Raw genomic sequence first — 23215 nt, 5'->3', positions numbered from 1 at the left:
CAATGACAACCGGCCTCTGAAGTTCGACTAAAACATCGCCCACCGTACTCTCCACATTTATAATTACGATACTTTTGCACCATCACCGTCTTGAGGCACTAAATGGAATAGGTCATGTGGATGTGTGAAAAGGTAATGGAACAAACAGGTGATAAGAGCTGAGGAAATTAGGGATGGTGGTGGTGATGATGAAAAAAAACATCTTGTAGACTCTATTGAGTTACACTTCCTGTTGGCAAAATTGTCCTTTCATTAGTTCACTAATTGCCCCATGGACTTCATACAGCAGCAGATCTCCATTCAGCGTCTTCGTGGGGAAAATGTCAGTTAAAGTGCTCATTATTGAATACTTCATACAAGAAGTCATTTTTATTCCACAACACCATTTTCCCCAAAGATCATTTTATTTCATATTGCCATTCTTAATCATCAAGTCTCTGTCGGTCAATCGAGACAAACAGTACATGTATTTCTTCACATGATTATTTCTTTCATAAAGTCTCATTTATTTATTCAATATTGAACACCTTGGTTTCCACAACATCAATAACTACAGGTAAATATACATCATATGCAGTGGTGGAAGACATCAATATAATTTACTAAGTAGAAGTAGAAATACCACACTATAAATATACTCCATAACAAGAAAAAGTCCTGCGTATAAAATCTACTTCAGTAGAAGTTCAGATGTATTGGCAACAGAAAAGTCAAAGTAATCATTATACAGAATGGTACCGGCATTATACCAATATATGTTTGAATCATTATTGATACGTTAATATTTATGTGGTAGCCTACCTTAATGTTGTAGTAGCTTATTATATTATAGCTGTTAGATACATGTGGTGAAGTAAAAAGTACAGTATTTCCCTCTAAAATGTAAATGTATAAAGTAAATGGAAAATATACAAAATATACAAAACATCATTAAGTGTCAGTATTGGTCATTGTGTGTGTCTGATGCTCATTACTTTTCAGAGTAATGTTTTTGATACTCTTTGTTTTACTTCAAACGTATTTCACATTTTTAATATGTTCAGTAAACACATCTGTCTTCAGCACAGATGTGTTTGAGATGTTTTTGTTGGTCTTCCCAGATATTTAAGTTTCTATATGATTCCATTTTTGTACAGTGCATGACTTTAAGATTACATAAAACAAGTCATTAACATCACTATCCATATTTTTGTTGTTTGTTTGAGTATATGAAATAGTCTCATAGCAACTGAAACTGTAGATATTAACATCAATATTTACACACTCACAAATGTTCTTAAATTCTTTAACTTACTGTAATACTGGTCTATTTACTGGTGTAGGCCCGCTAAGAGAAGTGCCTGATAAAGGCAGAAGAAAATGCCCTTCATCCAACTGGAGCAACAACGTATACAGTGATACGATCTGCGAGAGGAGTGACGGAGTTGAAGAACAGGTTGGTCAAAGAGTGTTCCCTTTCAGAAAGGTCGCTCCACTTGCTACATGCTGATGTACTGAGGTCATTTCAGCAAAGGAATGGAAGCGCTGCAGTGTTTATCAGATAACACTCAGTGAGGCCTGTTTGACCAGAAATCATCCGACAGTTGAACAGAAAGCCAGGTGGCTTTGCAGATCCACCAGCATGTGGTGCAGTTGAAGCCGCCCCCCGTCTCACTTCAATACCAGTACAAGTCCTTCTTGTCCAGACGTCGTCCTGACAGAGAGGAGACAATGTCAGTGATTACTTAGCATTAATGGATGTTCATGAACAAGTTTATCTTAAAACATGCTGAGTAATAATAAGCTGTATTACACATATTTCTATCCTTTTCACTCAGGAGCATTTCTCAGAATAAGATTCACAAATTCACAAGTGGTTACCAGCAAACGAGTGAGGAAGTCAGGAACAGGTCATTAACAAATACGTAACAAAAAGTTCCTAAATAACTCAAAATAGGACCGAGTAATTATAGGTAGTCTCTTGTCTAATTAGCTAACAAAGCTTATTTGTTAAACTGCACATAATCACTTTCTATTTATGTGTCACTTTAAGTTACATGGTAATGCATCATCATTGTAGCAAATGGGTGACTTTTTATGTGCTCCGATTTGATTTGATCTGAGAAGTGACGCCTCTACTTTACTTAAGGGACCTCAAAAATAGAAACACGTAAATACATAACAGGGAAGTAATGGCAGAGACAGTTCCCAACTGAGACATCCCACAGTTTCCTGTTTCTGTGTGAGGTAAGTTTCACTACTGCATGATGCAATTATTTCCCAATCAGCTTTCATCAGGACGTTCACAAAGCTACTGGCAACTACTAACTAACTTCTCTAATGGTTTTGTGTAACAAATCATCTGCCGGGTCAGGTTACCAGTTTGGTGCTCTTTGTTAATAATTTGATGTCTAAGTCGAGATGAGCTGGATGACATCACTAGGGGTTATTTCTCTCAGACTTAAGCTCCTTCAGGGCCACAACAGACACAACTACAAGTGTTTAAACAGCTCGTGTAGTGCTGCCCATGACAAATAACCCCCTTTAAACAGGACTATGTCATCGAGAAGGTAATCAGTAGGCACATTAACAAATATCAAGAAGTTCATCATTAGATTGTTGGAAGACAGCTTTAAAGATGTTAATTGCAGCAGAAGGCCTACCAGGTTCAAAGCCCGCAGAGGGGTCCACGGAGTCTCTAAATCCTTGAGGGACCGTCCACTGCAGTTCTGGCTTGGAGCCGGAGGCCATGCCGGCTCCTATCTCAACCCGATCATTATGCAGTAGGTTGAGCAGAGATGTGGCGTATTGCTGTCCGGTAAGACTCAACCCATTGGAGGACAGGGGGTAGGCGATGGACTGCAACCCGGGGCCCTCTGCTGCCCTGGCAGCAAACGAGTGCCATGAGCCTTCTGCAGGGCTGAAGTTCAGGAGATGCTCAGGGGGAGGGACCTGTGACTCTGAGTAACAGTCAACAGCACTGCCCTGACAGGGGCTGGATTCCTCTATGGGGGACAAATAAATAAATTAGTGAGGATGAATGTGTCCTGTTTGTAGTCGAGTAGGTCATACACTGTTGCTTTTGCGTGCTTACCGAGTTTAATCGTTTTACGGTTTTTCTTCATCTTTGCTGCGGGTGCCTTGGCCTTGCAGACTTTGCTGAGAGCACGGGTAAAGTGAGCATCCACCATGCTGTTGATGTCCCCCTGGAAGTAAGTCAGAATGACACAACGAGAATGCTCCTCCACCTTCACAGCCATGGGACTGTCTTTTCTGTCCTCCATGCGTCAGCTGTGACTGAGACAAAACAGGTTGTTAATATACATACAACAACAGATTTGATGTTTCTGCTCTATTTCTTTACAGTCACACAAAAGACAACCTAATCCATTCAAGGATTATGTACCAGTCCACATTTTTACTTGGTCTTTCTTTGCATATAGTGATTAAAAGGTTGTATTCATTGCATCCCTGAAAACACAATAGCCCTTTTCTCTTGGATGCTAATTATTGTAAGCATTTTAATCTCAATTTCACACAAACAGTAAGTGTAAAGTACACCTTTCACTTTGGGACATGTTATACAATGCATGAAAATCACACGATGGTGCACAGTATGTTCACTCCAGCACCAGATGATCAATTCTGAGAAACATGTCAAGATCTGGAAGAGTTCACTTTGGCATTTGTGATAAAAAAAAGTGGGCATTGTGGTTGGACATTTAAAAATACCTGAGAGGTAATATATTGTGTGAGTTGAAATGCATAATGAATGTAACCTATTTTTGGGAAAACATTAAGTCAGCCACTGTAACTAAAAACTATGTGAAGTGTAAATAATCAGATTACATACGTGATAGAAAAGAAACTGAACTGAACTGCTGTTTGTGAATTCAGAACCAAAGCATTGCGTCAGTTATATTTTAAGTAAGTTGCTTCACTTACCTGACCTGATGATCGAGCAAAGATGACCACGGAGTGCGTCCTTGCATTGACCGGTTGAATCAAAGCTAAAGTTTGCACCTAAACGAGCAGCAGACGAAATTGTTGGAAAAACATCAGAGCAATCTATTAGATTCGAAGAACCAACGTTAACGTTCCTCCTAGACAAAATATTTTGCTCACTGAGCCTCCAAAGTAACATGATGTGTTAGACTGGGAGGGCGTGTGATGCGTCCCGAACACAGCCAGCAATGAACAGAATGTCATCCTGCGAGTTCCTCCAGTACATGGCTGACACCTTATTAAAACATTCCTCAGGCGCACTTTCAAAGAGCACAGAGTTTAACAACACCGCTAAAGTGAAATGGCAGTCAGAGAGGCTTGATTTCAAATACCACTTTTAAAAATCTGGATATTACATCATAAAGTTAAACCTCATTAACATCTTACCTGGTAGAAAATAAAAAATTGTATTAGTTTTAAATAGACCTCCATATCTGAAGAACTTTATGGGTTCTGTGGTTGACTTGTAGTTCTCTCCCAATGCAATAATGTGTTGGACCCTATTTATTACAATACGCTTTTTTATACTTACTGTGATACATCTGTATTGTAAATTTCCCCACTGCGGGACTAATAAAGAATTATCTTATCTTATCTTATAATAACAGATCAAACTGTGTTGCATTTTGTCTGTTAAACCTAACCCTGTAGTATAATGAGATAATCAGTGTGGTGTGACAGCAGAGGGGATGCAAAGCCGATAAAACAGTGATTTTATCGAGAATGCGCTGTCCAAATCAATGACTTATAAAATGGTCCCTGCTTCTTTAATCATACTCTTTGGATAGACGGCACATTAAAGGGAAGGACAATATTGTTTCTGGCGCGTTGTCCAGGGCCCCATGTCAGCAATTGTTGTTGCATATTTTCTTTCAACTTTGTTCTCTGTCTCTCTCTTAAAAATTGCTTCAAGGTACCAGTAGCTGGGATGGGCTATGAGGCCATAGTTGAAGGAATGGTGGGCAACTGTTGAGGTGACTGGGTTCGAGGATAGTAGGTAATAGTATATGCTTTAAAATAAGCAGGTTTTTTTGTGATGTAGAGATGTGGGCATGGTTGATGTCCAGGTTCCTGTGGGGACCCTGTCTATCTTTCAGTGTCCCTGGGTCCTGGATCGTTGGAGAGTGAGGCCTTCAAGAAGATTGGAGGCAGCTGGCCACTGCATTCGTCTATAAGACCCACCCCATCCGGAGGGAGAGCTGACTTCTTCCCCCCTGACACACCTGGTGTGCTGCACGGAATGTCTGGCAGCAGTAGGCTATTGCTAGAGTTGAACTGGCGGAGAATGCTCATTTTTGTTGCAAATTGAAATGTCCTGGTCTTTGTGGAATTAAGGACTTTGTTTGGTTAACTCCTTGCCTGAGTTTTCATGATCATTTGCTATGGTTTTAGAGCCAGGCCATAACAGTGGTCTGTGATACAAAAACTAGTTGTTTGCTCATTGTGTAGATGTTCTATGTTACTAAATTATGATGTTGTTTCAATTGCAGCATTATTTCATACATTATTTCAATAGGATAAGTCAGTCCACAAATTAAAGTCTTACTTTAGTTTACAGTCAAGAACAATCAGTGGAGCTCTTGATGGGTTGAAATCTGCACAGAGAAAAAGCAATCTTCAGACGCCCACTAAACCTACATTAATATTTGACTATCATTGATATGAAGTATACCTTTAAAACATGTATTCAGAGGAAACATCATAAGCAGGGAAACTTTAAAGGTCAAAAGAAGAAGCAGACTGGTCTTACATATGACAAAAAAACACTGATGAGTATAATTTATTATGTATTAATAGTTGCTGTTCACAGATACTGTCTTTTCCATTACATTCACGTTACATTTACATGGAAAACTCTTATAACTGCTTCCGATGCAACATTTACTTCACTTATTACTTTACTATTAAACGTTTTACAAACACTGAATATTTGTTTCTGTGATTCAACTGTACAGTGAAAGTAGTACTGTAAACCTTGAAGGTAAACTGTAGATTAAATATGAGCTGCCTGCATAAAATGTGTACTTTTCATAGCACACGTCTTTACTGGACTTTGAACTGACATCATTTCATTTTATTATAATTTTCATGGCTGATCATGGTGCAGGAGAGTCCACGGACCTTGTGTATCCCACTGAACGTACGGTTTGTTTGATCCTTTCCCTAATCCATAACAGACACGAAGCTGTTCTATGTTCTGCTATGAGTGTTAGTGAATGCACGATGGATCTTGAAGGGTAGAGATGGCCAGAATGGCACATACAGAGGCCCGCTCACGCCCCCTGGTGGTGGTTTGGTGTTGATCCTGTGGAGGAGTCGGAGGCCTTTCTGATGGTGGAAGTGTTGTCAGAAGCGACTGAGTCGGAGTTGATAAGATGATTCTTTTTGCAGCGACCGCCCATTGTCACATTGTCACTCCCGTCTGAACACACGGGACGAGAAGGAAAACGTTTTTCATCAACCATCCTGAAAATAGCTCACCCTTAACCATCTGGCCATTGCTCTGCAATAAGTCCTATGTCCACAAACAATATGTAGCCTACCTGAGTAATCACTGAGTCTGAAACGTCCGCAGCACAAGTGCATTCTCCACTGTTTCCTCACATTTTCTTTCATCAAACAGTGGAAGAAGAAGACAAAGAATCCTGTAAAAATAAAAGAGCAGACATATGAGACAATTGTGAAATAATACAACATGATACAGACATAGTAGTAGTTTTGTTTTTCTATTTCTATTAGCACTTTTGTTTTATTTAATATAGTTTCATTTTATCTTTAACTGCATTCTTAAAAGTGCTCTTATGTTCACATATATGTAACGTCTCAAAAAACAACATCAAACCAAAATTATGAAATCATTTTAAAACCAAGAAGATTGTGAATTTCCCCACTGCGGGACTAATAAAGGATTATCTTATCTTATTTTAAGATTAACTGCAAAGTGCATGGTGGTAAATGCAAAATAACACACATGATGAGTTTAGACAAAAAAAAAGATCTGAACTACAGATGTGTTGAAAAATGACTCGCTCCTCTGTAGCTAATAATACTTAACACCAGCCACAGCTCATATTTTACCCTGCAAGGTGTTGAAGATGGTGAACAGGTACATCAAGACCACTTTGCCTGGCCCAAATGAAAAAAAGCCCATCGACCACGTCAGGCCTAACAGGACCGTGAGACTGGCCACCGCCCTCAAGTCATGCAAAGAGATGCGGCTGTTTGCTGAGTGCTTATTGGAGCTCATCTGTCTGATCTGGATCAGAACCACGATGAATACAAAGGTGTTACACAGCATGATCAGAAGGACAAATGCCACCACGGTCACGTAGAAGAAGACGTCATTCTGCAGCCAGCAGCTGGAGGGAAGGAGAGAGATAATCATCATGTCATTTACTCTGGGATTTAGGATGAATGTCATCAGCTACATTGCTTTCTGTGTGTTCGACACGGCAGAGTTTGGGATTTATTACTTGTTTTGTTGTTGTTGTTTTGTGCAATTTTCTCATCCTCAACAATGAATTCATGATCTCATCAATTTCATCAGGCTCCCATCTCACAGTTTTCATCACACAATTCAGACATGATGCTCCCATGACTCACAAGGATTCGCTCCGGTTTCAACGACAGACCAGTGCTTGTAACTTACAATTGGTCAGTGGACTGAAGCATCACTGCAGACTCTCCAGGCACAGCGCTGCCGTAGGCGTCTTTATCTATGGCCAGCACCAAGCTGACTATGACCAGAGGAATACCTGTGAGGACACATACAATCCTAATTATTAAATTCTAAATAGCTGACATTCCTAACTCCGTAGTAAGGCTTTATTTTATTTATTTATTTCAACCTAATATAATTCTAGATAAAAACAAAGACTTTGTTCTACAGTTGCACATCCACTTAATGAGATTTACACTAAATGAATTGAGTCTTGTTGTCATGTCAAGGATATATTTCAACATATAAGGCGAATAAAGTTTGTAATAATAAATGAGCGATGAATACATATTTAATTGGGTGTAAATGGAACTAATTAATTCAAGGACATACCTATTTTAGGTCAATTTCCAGGACACGTCTTGGAAATTACATTAAAAATTACAGATTTGTAAAATAAAGTGTTACCAACTAAACCCCCAGCTGCTTGACCCAAACAAATCAAAACCCACTCCTGAACAGCCAATCAAAGCCAACTGGACTTTCCCAACTACAGTGAGCAAAACTCTGAGTTCTGTCTTACCCCATCCTACAGCACAGAACTTGAGGATGTAGGAGGGAATGTAGATGTTGAAGACCTTGACCAGTGCGAAGTACATATGCACGGCCTCCAGGCCCATCCAGGTGAACGAAGCCAGCAGGAAGTAGTGCAGCGTTGCAGCAGTGGCAATGCACAGACTGTAGTTGGAGAAGGATGAGAGCCAGGAGTCCAGAAGGAAGAGCATGCTCAACCCCAGCATTGCAGCTGACAGGTTGATGAGTATCTTAGATGGGTAGTCTCGACGCAGCTTCCTGATGTGTACGAGACGGACAGACACAGGGAACAATTCAGATCTCACCGTGATGTTAGGCATGTGCAAATAGGAAACAAATTGATGTTAACACAATCTGCTATGAAGCAACATTTCAGTTAATGCAGCTTATGGAACTTCTTCCTTCAGCCTCCTCTCGCTGGTTATTGCAGCAAAGATGGTCTTTATGATATAAACCTTGATGCAATGTGATTACTGTGTTGGTGTCCCTCAGGGTGACTCACTCAAAAGCAAGGTAGGTGAGAAGAGTGATGCCAAGAAAGATGGAGGATATACCACAACCAAGATATGAGATCACTGTCAGAATCTGGCTGTCAGCATCACTGATGGGTGTTCTGGATACATCCTGAAACACAATGCACCAACTGGACGTTTACATGTTGTTTGCTTATTTTTAAAGCCCCCTAGTAGTAGCACCAACACAGACACAATGGGAAGCAGATGTTCCAGCTGTTAAAAGTCATCCCTTTATATTTATTTGAAAAAAGCAATGATATAATTGAAATTCACACATTGTGGTGTTAACATCAGCTTCCTGCATCATTAGCAGAAATATATGTCAGCAGTCCGCTACTGGCCAGATTGCACACAGTATGTTGGTACTTGTGGGAGTGGTTTGTTCCCTGGTTTGATTTATAAAAAGCAGACCAGCGACTCACCAGCAGCACAGCGAAATGTGTGAGGTGATCACAGAGACAGCTGGTCCGATTAGCAGAAATACTCCGGGTTTCACAACCTCTGCTGTTCCAACCGCCCCGCCCACCTGACACACACACACACACACACACACACACACACACACACACACACACACACACACATTTGATCACAGCAGCTTATCAGCAGACACACAGCTTCCTGCATTAACGGGTCTTTATTGATGTCACTGGTTCCTCAAAAGTTTCATGTGACTGAATTACTGTAAATCATCGAAATCCAACTGTAAACATATAAAGTATGATAAATAATTACCGTTTTTCTGGAAATCCCAAAACACACACTGAACCTTGTCTTCTGGCTGTAAAATAAAGACAACATGGAGGTGATGGTGGTTTTAAAGTGAAATACAAGCTCTTCTTCTTACTGATGAACTGAATTCATTCTCACTTGTTTGGGTGTTCGATGGCGGAGGGTCACCACCACTCCATCCTTCAGGTTGTTGATAAGGCTGTTATTGATGCAGGCAGATACTACAAAGGAATTCAATGTACAGCTGCTCTGTGTTGCATTGGTTGTGTGTGGGTCCTTTAAAAAAGAAAAGAAAAGAAAAGGTTGTCACACAAGAGGCAGGACAAGGATAAGCTCAGTGGTCAATACAATGTGCTACAGTGAGAGAAAGCAGATTTGCCATGTTTAACTATATGATTGTTTTCGTCTTTAAATAGTGGGACAATTTAATTAATTTAGTGCTACTTTTATTTCATTGTTTTTTTTCTAGAAGGAATAGTTTGACATTTATGCTTTGTCGTTTTGTTGCATGGAGTTAAATGAGATGAATGACATCACTCTAAAGTAAATACTGTAAATATGAAGCTACAGCCATCAGCCGGCTAGCTTAGCTTAGCACAAAGACTGGAACCAGGGGGAAACAGCTAGCCTGGTTCAGTTCAAAATCTTCTACAGCTCACAGATAAACACACACCACAAATGGCTAGCCGTTTCCACCTGTTACCAGTATTAATGCTAAGCTAACCATAACCACGAGTGTGGTGTCAATCTCTCGTTTAACTCTGCGCGACAGCAAATAAGCGTATGTCCCAAAATGTCACAACTGTGAGCATTATGTGGTCTGCAGGAAATATTTCAATATTTTTTCAGCTTCTGAAAATAAAAGAAGAAGAAAAAAAAGAAAAAACAACAACAACCAAATGAAAGGAAAACAACTAGATTGCAAATAGTAACAAGAGAAGATTTAATACCTGAAAAAGGTCATCTGTTCCATAGAACTGAAACTGGACACGAGTTGTATTTCTTTCTCCAGAAGGGAAGAAGTTGTGGAGTTCAGAGGGCAAAGAGATAGTTGCATTCGTGTCAGGGAGCAGTCCACCCACAAAGCTGTGGTTGACAAAAATCTGTGGAAAAACAAGGTATTTCTAATCACCTGTCAACCTGAAGACGCCGTGTCAGACTTCCAACTCTTGTCATTTGCTTTCTTGTTAATCTGCCACAACTGTTTGAGGCCACAATGTATTTTTATTAACACTGTTTCCAGGACATTAGTGTCACAAAAATTGTCCTAAAAAATATCAGGTGGAACCATTTCCAGCGTCTTACCTCTGTATTCAGGTTAGAAGAATCAAAGGACACACCAAAGGTAAGGCCACTGAATTCGTTTTGATCTACGTTGATCATGGACAGGGCAAACGAGGGGGCTGATATACTGATAGATCCTTCTTGGAAATTCATATTGTTCCCCATTCTGTCTGTCAGGTTAAGGAGACTTTCCCAAAGACAAAAAAAACCAGATTGATTAACAAGAAAGTAAGATTAGAAAATATAGGATTTAGAAGGAATATGTCTTCAAAAGTTATGTTCAGCATTACATTTACTGAGGTGCTCAAGAAACACACTTCCCTCTCCACTTACATGCTAGCCACTGGAGTGACATACGTTTCGGAAAGCAGGATGACTGCAACAATATTGACGATATCGGCACCAACCGCAGGTTTGATGCTGCTGATGGCAACCACTTCCCTGAGCTTCTCCACGACTGTATCCAGCTCGGAGGAAGAGAGCTCTGCACTGTTACCTAACTGAGCATCTACAAGGTCCTGAATCATTTCCACAACCTCAGCCGCGTTACCTAGGAATCAGTAATGTCATTAATGCTTTTTGCTGTGTTTTCGGCAGGTTATTCTGTTGTAGTTTTATTTAGATGAAAGGATAAAAAATACACAAGAAGGGAAATGTTTTGTTTCCAAGTATCTTTTAAAATCATATCATAATGTAAATTAACCAGCCTGTGTGTGTGACTGATCCTCTTACCAGTGGTGACAGTGATATTGTCAAGGTCTGATATGATCACAAACGGTTTGCAGTTTTTCATATCAGGTTTAGCCCAGCTGGTCGTGTCAGTGTCAAAGTCTAACTTGCTGAAGAGAATCAGAGGAGACAGAAACAACAGAGGCAGAAGACATTAGATATTATTTCTGGTAAATTTCTGATTGGTTTAATTAAACTTGACCGTCAGTCAAAGGGTTATAAAAATAATTATTAAAAGCACATGTCCACCGCTGATGATTGTGTTTTAGTCTTAAAAGCGTCAACGGTTTCACTCAGAGACCATAAAACTGATTACCCATATTGTCCCTTGAGTAATATTTATATTACATTTGTCAGAGATAATCTCAGAAGATTGAAGCCCTTCATTACACTAATAATTCCCGTCTAGGAAATTGTTTTTATGTCTGGCAGCGATCCATCAGTATTACATGTGTGGGGGTCAGAGCTTGTGTGCAGAGTGGGAGGACTGGTTGGAGCAGGACGGTGTAATTGAGGGATTTTTCTTGTCTCGCTGCGCTGTCTCTATGGAAACAGTCTGTTGCAACAATGATAAATAGGATATACAAGTAAATAGAGAACTATACAAAAATAAAATCCCACAAGATCAATATTGGCTCAGATAACTCTGGTGTGAATAAAGCCGTGAACATTATTACTCGTTGCCTCTATTGTAAATCACTATATGCTTTATTATTGTGTGAAAGACGTTTATAATACGCCGCTGTACAATGTCAGTCAATAATATATTTAATCATTTCGTACAGCATGATGATTGTTTAAGATTATAGTCTTTTGATGTGCTTAGATTGAGATATTGTCTTGATTTCATGGTCTCTGGTCAAATATGAAATCCTGGATAAATGGTCTTACCAGAGCCTGGAGCCTGTCTCTGACGTTGGCCTTTCGCATCCTATCTCTTGGTTGACTTGTGGAAACGCTTCAGGCCAAATGTATTGTCCATAGATTGTTGAAGTAGTTTCTTCTAAACAGTTTGCTGTCACTGAAAAAGAATAATGTTAAATCGTATTTCATAACTAAACACATCTTTACTTGTGTTAGGAAATCCAGCTTTTATGATAATAATACAACTTTATTTATAATGCCTTTATTATAATGAGTACCTTACATAGTTGAACCCAAATTAAAACATTTCAGGACTTTAGGCAAATGAAAGCACTCAAATAAGCAAAGACCTGGTGCTTAAATTAATAAAGGGCTTTTTAAATTTTGAGAGTTGATTAAAAAGATTTCACTGATTCTTCAGCCTCAGACATTCAGGCAAGCTTACCTATGTGTTTGATCGCCAAATCCATAGTTTGAATAATAATGGAGTCATTTTTATACCCTGATGTCAAGGTAGCTTTAATTAAAGTGATAATTTCTGCCACGCTGTTTATGTTGTATTCTTGAACATGGAAGGTGCAGTAATATCTGCAGATGAAACATACAGTTAGTGGCAAAAAAAAACTTTTTGCACCATTATTCTTCTCTTTTTTGGTCACCTACTGTTTTGGTTGGCCGTGGAAAATCTAACAAAAGCAAACCAGAGAGATGTTGCAATGTAAGTATCAGTATCTGCAATGGTAATAAATATTATTCAAAGGATTAAACTGTAAAATGATGCCATTTATACCATTTTTGTCTTGTCTTTTTCTCTATGCTATTAAAATGAAGTGCACACTCACCATCAGTCCGCTGTGCTGCTCCATGTTCCTATGAATATTACAGATAATTAATATGTCAGCTGTCACTTTTATATCACACATATTAAGCACTCACTAACTAAATGAATTCAATGGGTCCCACCTGCCAACGTTCTCCTTTATGATGAGATTCAGCACAATCATGGTGCCATTCACCTCCAGCTGTTCTTTCACCTTTTGCCAAAAGAGAATACTTCAATGAACACAAAATTCCTTTTAGACAGCTTTTCAAGTTCAGTTATGTGAGTCTCTTACCCATTTCTCAATACTATCCTCTGGTTTTGTCGGGCTGCCATACATACTTAAATTCAAATTAACTCTGAAGAATGTGTCTGGTCCGACTGCAGGAGAGAAAAGACAGCAGATAATAACACAGCAGTGCATCTCTAAAGTGCTAAACATTATACAGAAGAACAAACACGTGTTGTTCTTTCTAAGAAGAAGATGTGCACACTCCGGCAGTATGCAACAAGGTCTGTACATTCTGCTTAGGTTGAATATTGACAGAGAGCTGATGGTGTTATTTTACAGATCCATCACAGAATCAGATCTAATCGATTCGTTGGAATAAGCATTTAAATGAGTGAAACTGGAATCAATCAAGGCAGCGAGGAAAATCATCCGAGATCCATCAACGCAAATCCAGACAATCGTGTCTTAGAGGACTTTCTCTGGGATTCAGGTTCCATAAATAAGTTGCAAACAGTTAAAGTGTTTCTCCATCTCACTTGCAATAAGCACTCTTAATTCTAATGCAACAACAAACCGCCTCTTTGCTGCCCGCACGGCTCAGCACTTCATGTTCTCAACATTCTTATTGTTTCCTGCTTTTATCACATAATAGTTCTCTCTTTTACGTACATGATCAGCACTTTTAAAGTTTTCAAATGTCTTCGTCGTGTTTTTATTGTATACCCTTCATGCTTATTAACGCTGCCAGCAAAATACGTTTTCTCTTGTAAGGTAGTAAAGATCTGAACTGAAGAAGAAACAAGAATGAAGAAGATGAGACAAACACGATTCGTCTGAGTTGTTTAGAGAACTGACCGAGAGTCTCGTTGTAATCTAGAGGATCTCCTGTCGTTAACATGTTAGTGGGTCGAGCTGGCAGACTTTGAGTCGGACCTGTTTCTGTGAAGGAAACATGACAGCATAAAGAGATTGTCTCGCACCTGTATAAAGAAAACAAAATGACTGCTATCACACCATGATTCCATGTTGCTGCAAAACACCAGTAATATTCATGGGCATTGTTTTATTCTTGCATGCTTACCTGGTGTAGGTGTACCAGAGCTGACAGTTGGCAGTGGTTCTGACACTGCAGGGAGTAACTCTTAAAGAGACAAAATAAATCATTAATTATAAAAGCTTAAAGAGGGAACATTAAAAAGAAGAACTCAAACTAAAAATAGCATGAAGTCTGACTGAAATCAAATTATGGAAATGTAAAGTTTTATAATGCATCTCTGCAGGTGTGCAATATGTTTTTTATTAGTGTGTATCTATGCAGCATCCTTTTAATTCAGTCACTTAACAATCGCAGTGAAAGTGCATGGTAAATGTAATCACTTTAATGGACGTGTTAATGTTCACGCATTAAGTGAACATTTCCAGTTTAACTCAGAGTTTGCTTTGTGTCTATAAAAAGAAAAAACATAACATACGTCATACAATTATTACCGTAAATATGCTTCCGGCAGAAACGGTTAACTTCATGTTACATGAACATCCATCCTTTTTCAAGATAATGGTCGTATAATCTGGGTTTGGTTAATGTTTGACTGACGCAGTATATACCAGAGGACTATAGTGTGCTGTACGTACCCACAGGGAGTATGCTTATGCTGTTAGGGTCTGCTGTCAGGTTGAGGAAGTTGTAAGAGAAGGTCGAACTCAGCAACGAGGCAATGTTTGCCTGAACCACTTCTACATTGGCAGCAGGATCCACGTTGACGTAGACTTCAGAGCTGAAACTTGGGATTTATCACATTGACATGGGTCAAATCTGCAGTTTGGAGAATGTTTCATGCAGCCCTCATAGATACTGTACTTATTATAAAGATTTTCATGTCTTGAATTTATCTCACCACTTGTCACAGGTGGAGTTTGACAACGCTGTTGATCGCTGAAAACAAAGTTTTCACGTCTTTATTAAAAGGTTGTATCATTTTACTTACTTACACACAACTGATTGTCTTTCATAAAATTACAGCCACTTTTCCTCTGAACTCAGCTCAATGCTCACATACGTCATTCATTTCCTCGGAAAATGACATTGTCTCAATAAAGAAAAAAGCCTGTTCTCTGATCAGCGGGTCTTTGAGGATATTGCTGTTTCCTTCTGTGGAAAATCAAACTGAGGACTTAATGGTGGTGTACCTGAGATTGTTGTGTAGGTAGAGCAGTAAAATCATTAACCACATGGCAGGTACGGCTGTATGGGAACACAGATAACAGAAATTACAGACAGGAATGTTGTCCAAGATTGCAGCTATGATCACAGTTTATATTTACCAATACAGACACACACACACACACACACACACACACACACACACACACACACACACACACACACACACACACAGATATTCTGTCTTAACGAGAAACCAGCTGGCAGTGGTGGAAAGTAGTTAAACACATTTACAGGTATAAGGACTGTACTTTCAAATTTGAGCTGAATCTTTATAATGCAGTATTGCTACTTTTTCTGAAGTAAAGGATCTGAATACTTCCTCCACCACTGCCAGCTGAGAGGAGTGTTTTGCTAATAAAAGTTGCATTACCTTGGGGATGACAAAAGGATGTTATGGACTGAAATGTTGTGAGGGAATATGCTCTCCAACTGATAAGAGATGAGAGCAAAGATGAGTTCATTCAAATCGGACTTGTTTGTTTAAAGTCATTAGTCAAATGTTCTTCATACCCAGTTTCTTGTGACTTCCTCCAGTGACACCAAACAATTTCCAGGCTGCGTAGAGTGAACCATGAACCACATGTTGATTTTATAGAGTGACCATGCTAGAAAATAAAAATAAAAGGGCCGCTTTAAAATATGAAATATTTCAAATGGAAACTTTTAGACCTGTCAACAGGTTAATGAACCAGTAACTGTTCAACTGGTGTGTGGTTTACCTTGTGTTTGACCTGAAACTGTAGTTACTGAACAGCAAAGTGTATTGTACTGCCCACTCTTTCAACTCTCACCTGCAGTAGATTAACTTGCAGTGAGAATAGGTGAGGAAGCCCTGGGACTATAATTCACTTTTTAAAATCTACGCAGCTCAAACTGCATGACCATGAAATGCAAACGAAAAGGTCGGAGGTCATACTATATTTACCACAATGTAGGTTGTTGTCAGGCTCGGGTTGACAGTTGTGTTGCCACTGACGCAGGTCCCACCTCACCACGTCTCCATCCGCACAGCTCTGCCCCCTCAGCTCCTCAGCGCTCCATTCTCTGGCCCACATCCTGAACAGACCAATCTCACCCAGCAGATCTTTCCCAGTCTGCTGCTGCACCTCCCCATTGGTTTTTATATAATGAGACACCCCCAGAGTGAGGGAGCCCTTTGGGGCCAGTTGCTGGGGTCGGATGGGGTTCACAGAGGTCTCATACTTACTGGTTCCATTGATGTAGATCCGCAGCCTGCGAGCTCGGCCAGACCAGGTGAAACACACAGTGTGCCATTCATGCAATTTCAAATCTCTTTCCAAGCTGTGTTTTTCTCCAAACAGCCAGACGGACAGATTTGTACCTGTGCCCCCAAGTCCCAGCTGTGTGTCTCCTCCCCCTGGTGCTTTGTAGTCAAAACCTGTCCACTCTGTTATATGGGTGTGGAGTAAAAGCATGCATGCACTCAGCTCCTGGAGGGCTGGTACCACAGCTTCTGGTTGTAGCTGCCACATACACGGACGACCCTTGAACGACAGCTTCCTACCCCACAGGCTGGTGCTGGCAGAGGAAGCTGCAAAGACACGTAGGTGGAAAAGACACAGGCATATAAAGGACACAGGCATATAAAGGAAGATGCATGAGATCCCACCCAAAGAAAAGGAGCCTGACAAGCATATTGTACGCCATCAAAGCAATCCATTATTCTCAATCATTCCACAATGAAAAAAACGTCAACAATAAAAACACAATAAGACAATTGAAGACATTAAAAGTGGTGCTACCATACACACTTTTTGTATCAACAGCTATTACTCTATGTGAGGTGTTGTCAAGTGCTATAAAATCATTTAATTGGTCTGAATCTTACTTGAGCCCAGAAGCTGCGTACACAGACAGATTAGAGTTAGACAAGACAGGCTTCTGACGGAGTTCATGACAGCAAACAAAAACCTTTCGTCAGTCAAATGGTGATCTGCTGAAAGGTGACAACAAGATTAGAAAAATAGTTTTAATTTGCATTCACCTTGAAGTAATAGAACAATTATCAACGTATCGTCATGCGGCTGAATACATAACTGAGACTTACCACGGTCATCTCCTTCAAATCTGAAGTTTGAGCTGTTTAGGGAGAAATTAAACAACCAATGTCAGCTCATGAGAAGCTGGCTGAGCCACGAGTCTGCTGCCGAGCGTCACTTCATTCCTCTATAAGAAGACCTCCACACCCGCTCCCTAGTTCCCTGAGTTACTCATTAATCGCCACCAATAAACATAACTAACAAGCACGATAAGCGTACTATCACGACTTCATTAAACCTTTGCAAAAGTGAATTAGAAAACCCTCCCATTGACACACTCAAGTCATTTTTGTTCAGTGTGAATGCTTCTAGTTTTAGGTTTCAGAGAGTCCAGTGGCTCAGTGAGGGTTGGTAATAATTATCATAACAAGGCTTAAAGTTTAAAGAAATACTGCTGCAGCATGTTGAGAAATACTTCACACACACCGTTTGTGTAGATGTTGATGACACAGATGTACCATAACTGTCTCATTATTAAAATGGCTTGTCTCATTTCATAACAACCTTTAAATTTAGGGTTGCTGTATAAGATTCTGAGAACTGATTGTTATTGACGTTAATGTTCACGGCGGCGAAAAGCTAAAGATGACATGATTTGGCATGTAAACAGAAAACATCATCTGCAAAGGTTGCTTCTGCAAATGCTGGATATGAAAAGATAATCTTTTTAGGTTCAATTTGTTCATGGTTATGACTGAGTCAACAGGTATGTGTGTGTTTTTTGTATGTCAGGTCAGCAAACAGTCAAAGTAATATTCTTCCTCTAATCTTGAGCTTTACAATTATCTTCAATTGATAACTGCTCAAATAAATCTAATTGGCTTTTCTGTGTGACGTATGATGGCCAACATGACTGCCTCTGTACAGACCTGAAAGTAAAGAAAGTCCACAGTTCAGCTTTCCTTTGTGTCCAAACAAGTCAAACAACTGATGTATGTCAATATCTCCTCTTTTTTTACACCCATAATATCCTGTCAGGGGGGTGAAATGTAAGGATATGTTTTCTTGTCGGTTTTATGGCTCCGTGCTACCACAATGTGGTCAAACAGTATATTGCAACTGAATGATTTTGTCTGTTTGGGAACTCTTTTATGATTCTTGGGTCTCACCTTATTTCAGCCTGCAAACACACACACACACACACACACACACACACACACACACACACACACACACACACACACACACACACACACACACACACAAACACAAAGTCTCTTTATTGGAAACACATTTGTACACAACAAGGGTCTCATTCATACATTCTTATTCCCTTCCCTCCTCCTCTGCTGTCTGTCTGAGAGGCCAGGTCCAGAGCTAGCGGGTTCCCCAGAGGAAATACGAGAAGACCAGGTGTGACGTGAGGCGCCCAGGTGGGGGACCTGAAAGTCTCGCATTCATTGGTTGATAGTCTGGTTGGGAACCTCTCCTGCGTCATTAGTGATGTAGAATGAGGGGCATTCCCAAAGATCTTTTCCCACCACTATACCTCTGCTGAATGTGGAGCAGCTGCAAATTAGTGAATAGTCCCTGAGAGATGCGCTGCTTATTGAACTATATGGAGCAGTATGTTTTTATTGCTTTTCTCTTGTAGCCTCTGAGAATGTTTAGTTTTGTTGGTATCAGCTATCTTTATATGTGTTATTTTACATCCTTTTTCAGTGTTACGGTGTCCGTGTAGGGAGGCAGAGGGGTAACATCCTCCTTAGAGAAGGACCATGAACAGTTTTCCAATGGAGGCTTGTCTCTCTGCTTCTCTGCTCATGGTAAGTCTGACCTTCAAGCTATTTCCTTTTACAGATCTTTAAAACTTTGACTCTCTAGTCCCAGATCATCATCATATTAAGTGGTGGAAAGTAACTAAGAACATCTTATCACAATATTGAGATACTTGTACTTTACTTGCATTTTTGGTTTGTACATGATATGATGCATTGGTCAGAGCACAACATCTGCTCATTGAGTAATTTCTTGAAGTATTATATTTTCTTAAAAAATAAAAGTGAATCTGCCAGTGCTGGAAGAATATATTAATTTGTTTTCAATTTATATAAACTTGTTTCAAGTATAATTCTAGTTCAGCAACTTGCCTTATTCTTTCTTCTTACAAGCTACAGACAGCGTTTTCAAACTGCAATGACAACGAGGTCCATCAGAACCCAGTTATATACATATACATATACACTGTGTATACAATAAAAACACCACCAAAGAAGATAGTTTTCATAAAAACAAGTACTTTTAATTTCATATTTTGCTGGTAATGTTCCTCTCTTTTTACTTCAGTAAACTTACTTTGAATGAAGAACTTTTTTTGTGTGTAGTATTACCACATCTACTTTGGTAAAAGCTCTGAATATTTCTACCACTGCTGATATTTTAAATGTGTTTCCTCAGGTGTGGTGCGTGCTGGTGCACTCCGAGCCCAGCTGCGATCAGACAGAGTTCGTACACACTAACGGCACCTGTGTTTCATGCCCTGTATGTGGGCCAGGAGAACAGCTCTCAGAGGTAACACACATTACACATTACAATGACGGCACCATTTCTCTCCCCTTTCTCCCCCCTTCTTTTACCAGCCATGCTACTTGACTCCAAGTCTATATTGCACATCATTCTCAGGACTGTGGTTTTGGAGATGGCGGTGAAGGTGTCTGCATTCTGTGTGGAGAAGGGACGTTCAGCGCAGATACAGGGGTTGCTCCCTGCATGCGATGCATCCAGTGCAATCTGCTGAACCGCCTGAAGAAGACGGCGTGCTCACCCACCAGAGATGCCCAGTGTGGTCGGTGCCTCTCAGGGTGAGTTACACCTGCAGTACCAGCCTAAACACCAGTCACCTGATAAGTGCTAGCATTTGTTTTTGTGTATGAATGTGGTTGTGTGCGCAGGTATTATGAACTCAGGAGCATGACTGGGGAAGTGGAGCTGCCCTGTGTGCCTTGTTACAGACGTGACACAGTCCATAAAGAGTGTTTGCTGTTGAGAGCTCACGGCTCTAAAGGAGGTAAAAACTAGAGATAAACCATAAAGACTGAATGATAATGTTAATACGCTTGTATAAATAGTTTTAATGACGGCTGATTTTCCAGAGAACTTGTCAATGAAAGTTATACCTGTTGTTTTCTGACAGACAGCGGGGTCACTGCGCCCAGGGGGAATCTCAAAGAACCTAAAGAGAAGAGTGAGTAACCCTTCGGATTTTCTCAAGCCACTTTTTCATTTGGTCTCTTTTGACTTGAGTGATTTTTTTCTGTTTAATCAAGGAGAAAAAGAAGAAACGTTTTCGATGGTCCTGATTGGTTCAGCAACAGCTTCCGCAATTTTCCTCACTGCCCTGCTGCTTTGGGCCGTCCTTCTGGCTGCTGACAGATTCAGTGAGTCAGACACTTGATGAATTGACATCTCTTCCTCCTTAGTTTGCTTGACTACATTTTGATCATACACACTTGTTGCAATATTCAGAGCAGGTTCCTGAGTACTGTCCTGGGCCTGAAGGACTATTGTCTGTGGATGACCTTCAGTACACACCTTTGTCCAGCGCCACGGAGAGAGCAGCCGAACAATCCGAGGCCCCTTCACGGACCCTTATTCCTGCTCAAGATCCGCTAAGGTGCTACACACTGCCTCATCACTCATTCAATTGACCTCTTTCAGGCTCAATGTGATTATTTATATTAATTTCATCCCTGCAGGGGCCCGAACTCACTGAGCCATGACAATGAGGTGCATCCTACTTCTATTGTGATTAATGTCTCCACCAACATTAAGCCCTCCGGTCAGAAAGAGGAGAACATCACGTGGGAGGAAAAGCAAAGACGCTGCTCTTCCATGGACGAGGTAAAGTGGTTTAACTTATTAAGAGTCAAGGTGCCATTATGGTACAATTATGTGAGAGGGTTGTTTCGATGCACTCAAGAGTAAGACAATCAAACACAATATAATGACAAGCTGACTGCTGACTGAATATTGAGCTAAACACTGTATTTACTAATCATGGCCGATTTTCAGTTGCATATTTTGAGATTCACTGAAAATGGCATGAATAATAACAAATGCCCCACAAATTATTTAGAATTGTATCAACACACAAAAACAAACAGAGTATCTTCACATTTCTGAAGCTTTAACTAGTAAATACTTTGCATTTTACTTTGTAAATAATTTAATTTATTGTCATTGTTACATTTTTTGTTTAATTCAAACTGTTTCAGTGCTAATACCCATTATGTTGAATGTATTTTGCTTTTATAGAAATGACAATGTCCTCTTTTCTATGTCAATATCAGATGGAGCAAAAACTTCAGACAATATGGGAAGTAGCTCAAGGTATGTTTGCTTTGCTTCAGTTAAAGTAAGTAATAAATAACAATAATAGTAATATAATAATAATAATGATGATGATCCGTCCAGGTCAGAGTATCGAGATGCTGGACTATGACTCAGTCCAGGACTTATCCCTGCTGCTGGACTCTGCTGACAACAGGAATGTGTTGAGGAGACTGGGGCGGTCTTTAGGTGTCCCGCCTCAGGTCAACGCTCATCTCCAAGGCTTCCAGGACCTCTTTCGGTACCTGCGCACCTCCACCTACACACTGCTGCCCCAGCTGGCCCAGGCTGCTGCACTCCTGCCTAATCCTCAAGTTGTTGCTACGATACACAGAGCTGTGGTGAACAAGTGACCACTTAAGACCCCAAGGATCTGTTGCTATGACTTCAGCCGTTTGCAGCATTTCTTAATTAATTTTGAGTGGAAATACTGCTAAAGAAAGGGACACTTAAAGAACGGCCATTTATTTCACATAGTATGGTATTGTTGTTCTTAATTTGCATAGATAATTACTTCCATCTGAATAAAATCCTTGTTTCTAGTACATGTTACATGAGTTATGAGGTTGAATGGTGAGAAGAAGTCATTATTTGGGCCTTCGGAGTTACAGGCTATATAACACAATATCTAGGCCATTGTAGCTGAACCCTATGCGGTGTTGCTTCCTGTTTACAATGTAAAATAGATGAGAGGCCCTCTGGCTAAAGCATGTGAGACAGACCAGGACAGAGGATACAGTGTTCACGACAAGAGAAAGAACATAGAGCCCTGAGAAAATTCTCTCATTGGGAGAATCATTTGCCAGCTGTATTTTTCCTCGATCTCTCTGCAGATTCTTCAGCACACTCAATCTGGTAAGGTTTACATTTTTTTCCCATCACGATTTTTCTGAAAAGCAAATGATGAACACGCTTTGAGTAAAGTTTACTCACTTGCCTGAGACCTGTTTCCTTCTACTCTAAAAACTCTGTGAATCTCAGAAGTCTAATGAAAAAAAATGTGCATGTGCTGAAAATACTTTATTTGTTCGACTAAACCGTTTTGTAGCATTGTTTATGAATTGAGTCCAAAACTTAATTGCTGGTGTGGTCATTATCTCTTGTGGATAAATTCAATTCAATGAATCAGCATGCAACAACGCCCACATGAACGCTAGAGGCCGCTATATAGCAAACGTGGCCTGTAGTTT

At 40.0% G+C, this 23215-nt stretch overlaps 1 protein-coding gene across 1 annotated transcript; it reads right to left on the bottom strand.

The window, feature by feature from the left end:
• Positions 1 to 6257: 6257 nt before the first annotated feature.
• adgrg4a (adhesion G protein-coupled receptor G4a) lies at positions 6258 to 17713 on the bottom strand. The gene is made up of 21 exons (XM_076103622.1): positions 17705 to 17713; positions 17486 to 17498; positions 16562 to 17188; positions 15600 to 15654; positions 15045 to 15187; positions 14494 to 14553; positions 14268 to 14351; positions 13476 to 13561; positions 13324 to 13394; positions 11500 to 11606; positions 11125 to 11317; positions 10789 to 10954; positions 9622 to 9759; positions 9487 to 9532; positions 9174 to 9277; positions 8739 to 8860; positions 8226 to 8494; positions 7634 to 7739; positions 7063 to 7343; positions 6528 to 6629; positions 6258 to 6406 (listed from the first exon to the last, which is right to left on the bottom strand). The coding sequence occupies exons 1-21, from the start codon at positions 17711 to 17713 to the stop codon at positions 6258 to 6260; spliced, it is 2931 nt and encodes a 976-aa protein (XP_075959737.1).
• Positions 17714 to 23215: the final 5502 nt, after the last annotated feature.

The sequence above is a fragment of the Anarhichas minor genome, unplaced genomic scaffold (assembly GCF_050575085.1).
Source record: "Anarhichas minor isolate MPS153535 unplaced genomic scaffold, ASM5057508v1 ptg000028l, whole genome shotgun sequence".
NCBI classification, from domain to species: Eukaryota; Metazoa; Chordata; class Actinopteri; order Perciformes; family Anarhichadidae; genus Anarhichas; species Anarhichas minor.
The sequence above is the reverse complement of the archived record's forward strand: the minus strand, read 5'-3'. Positions and strand labels throughout refer to the sequence as shown.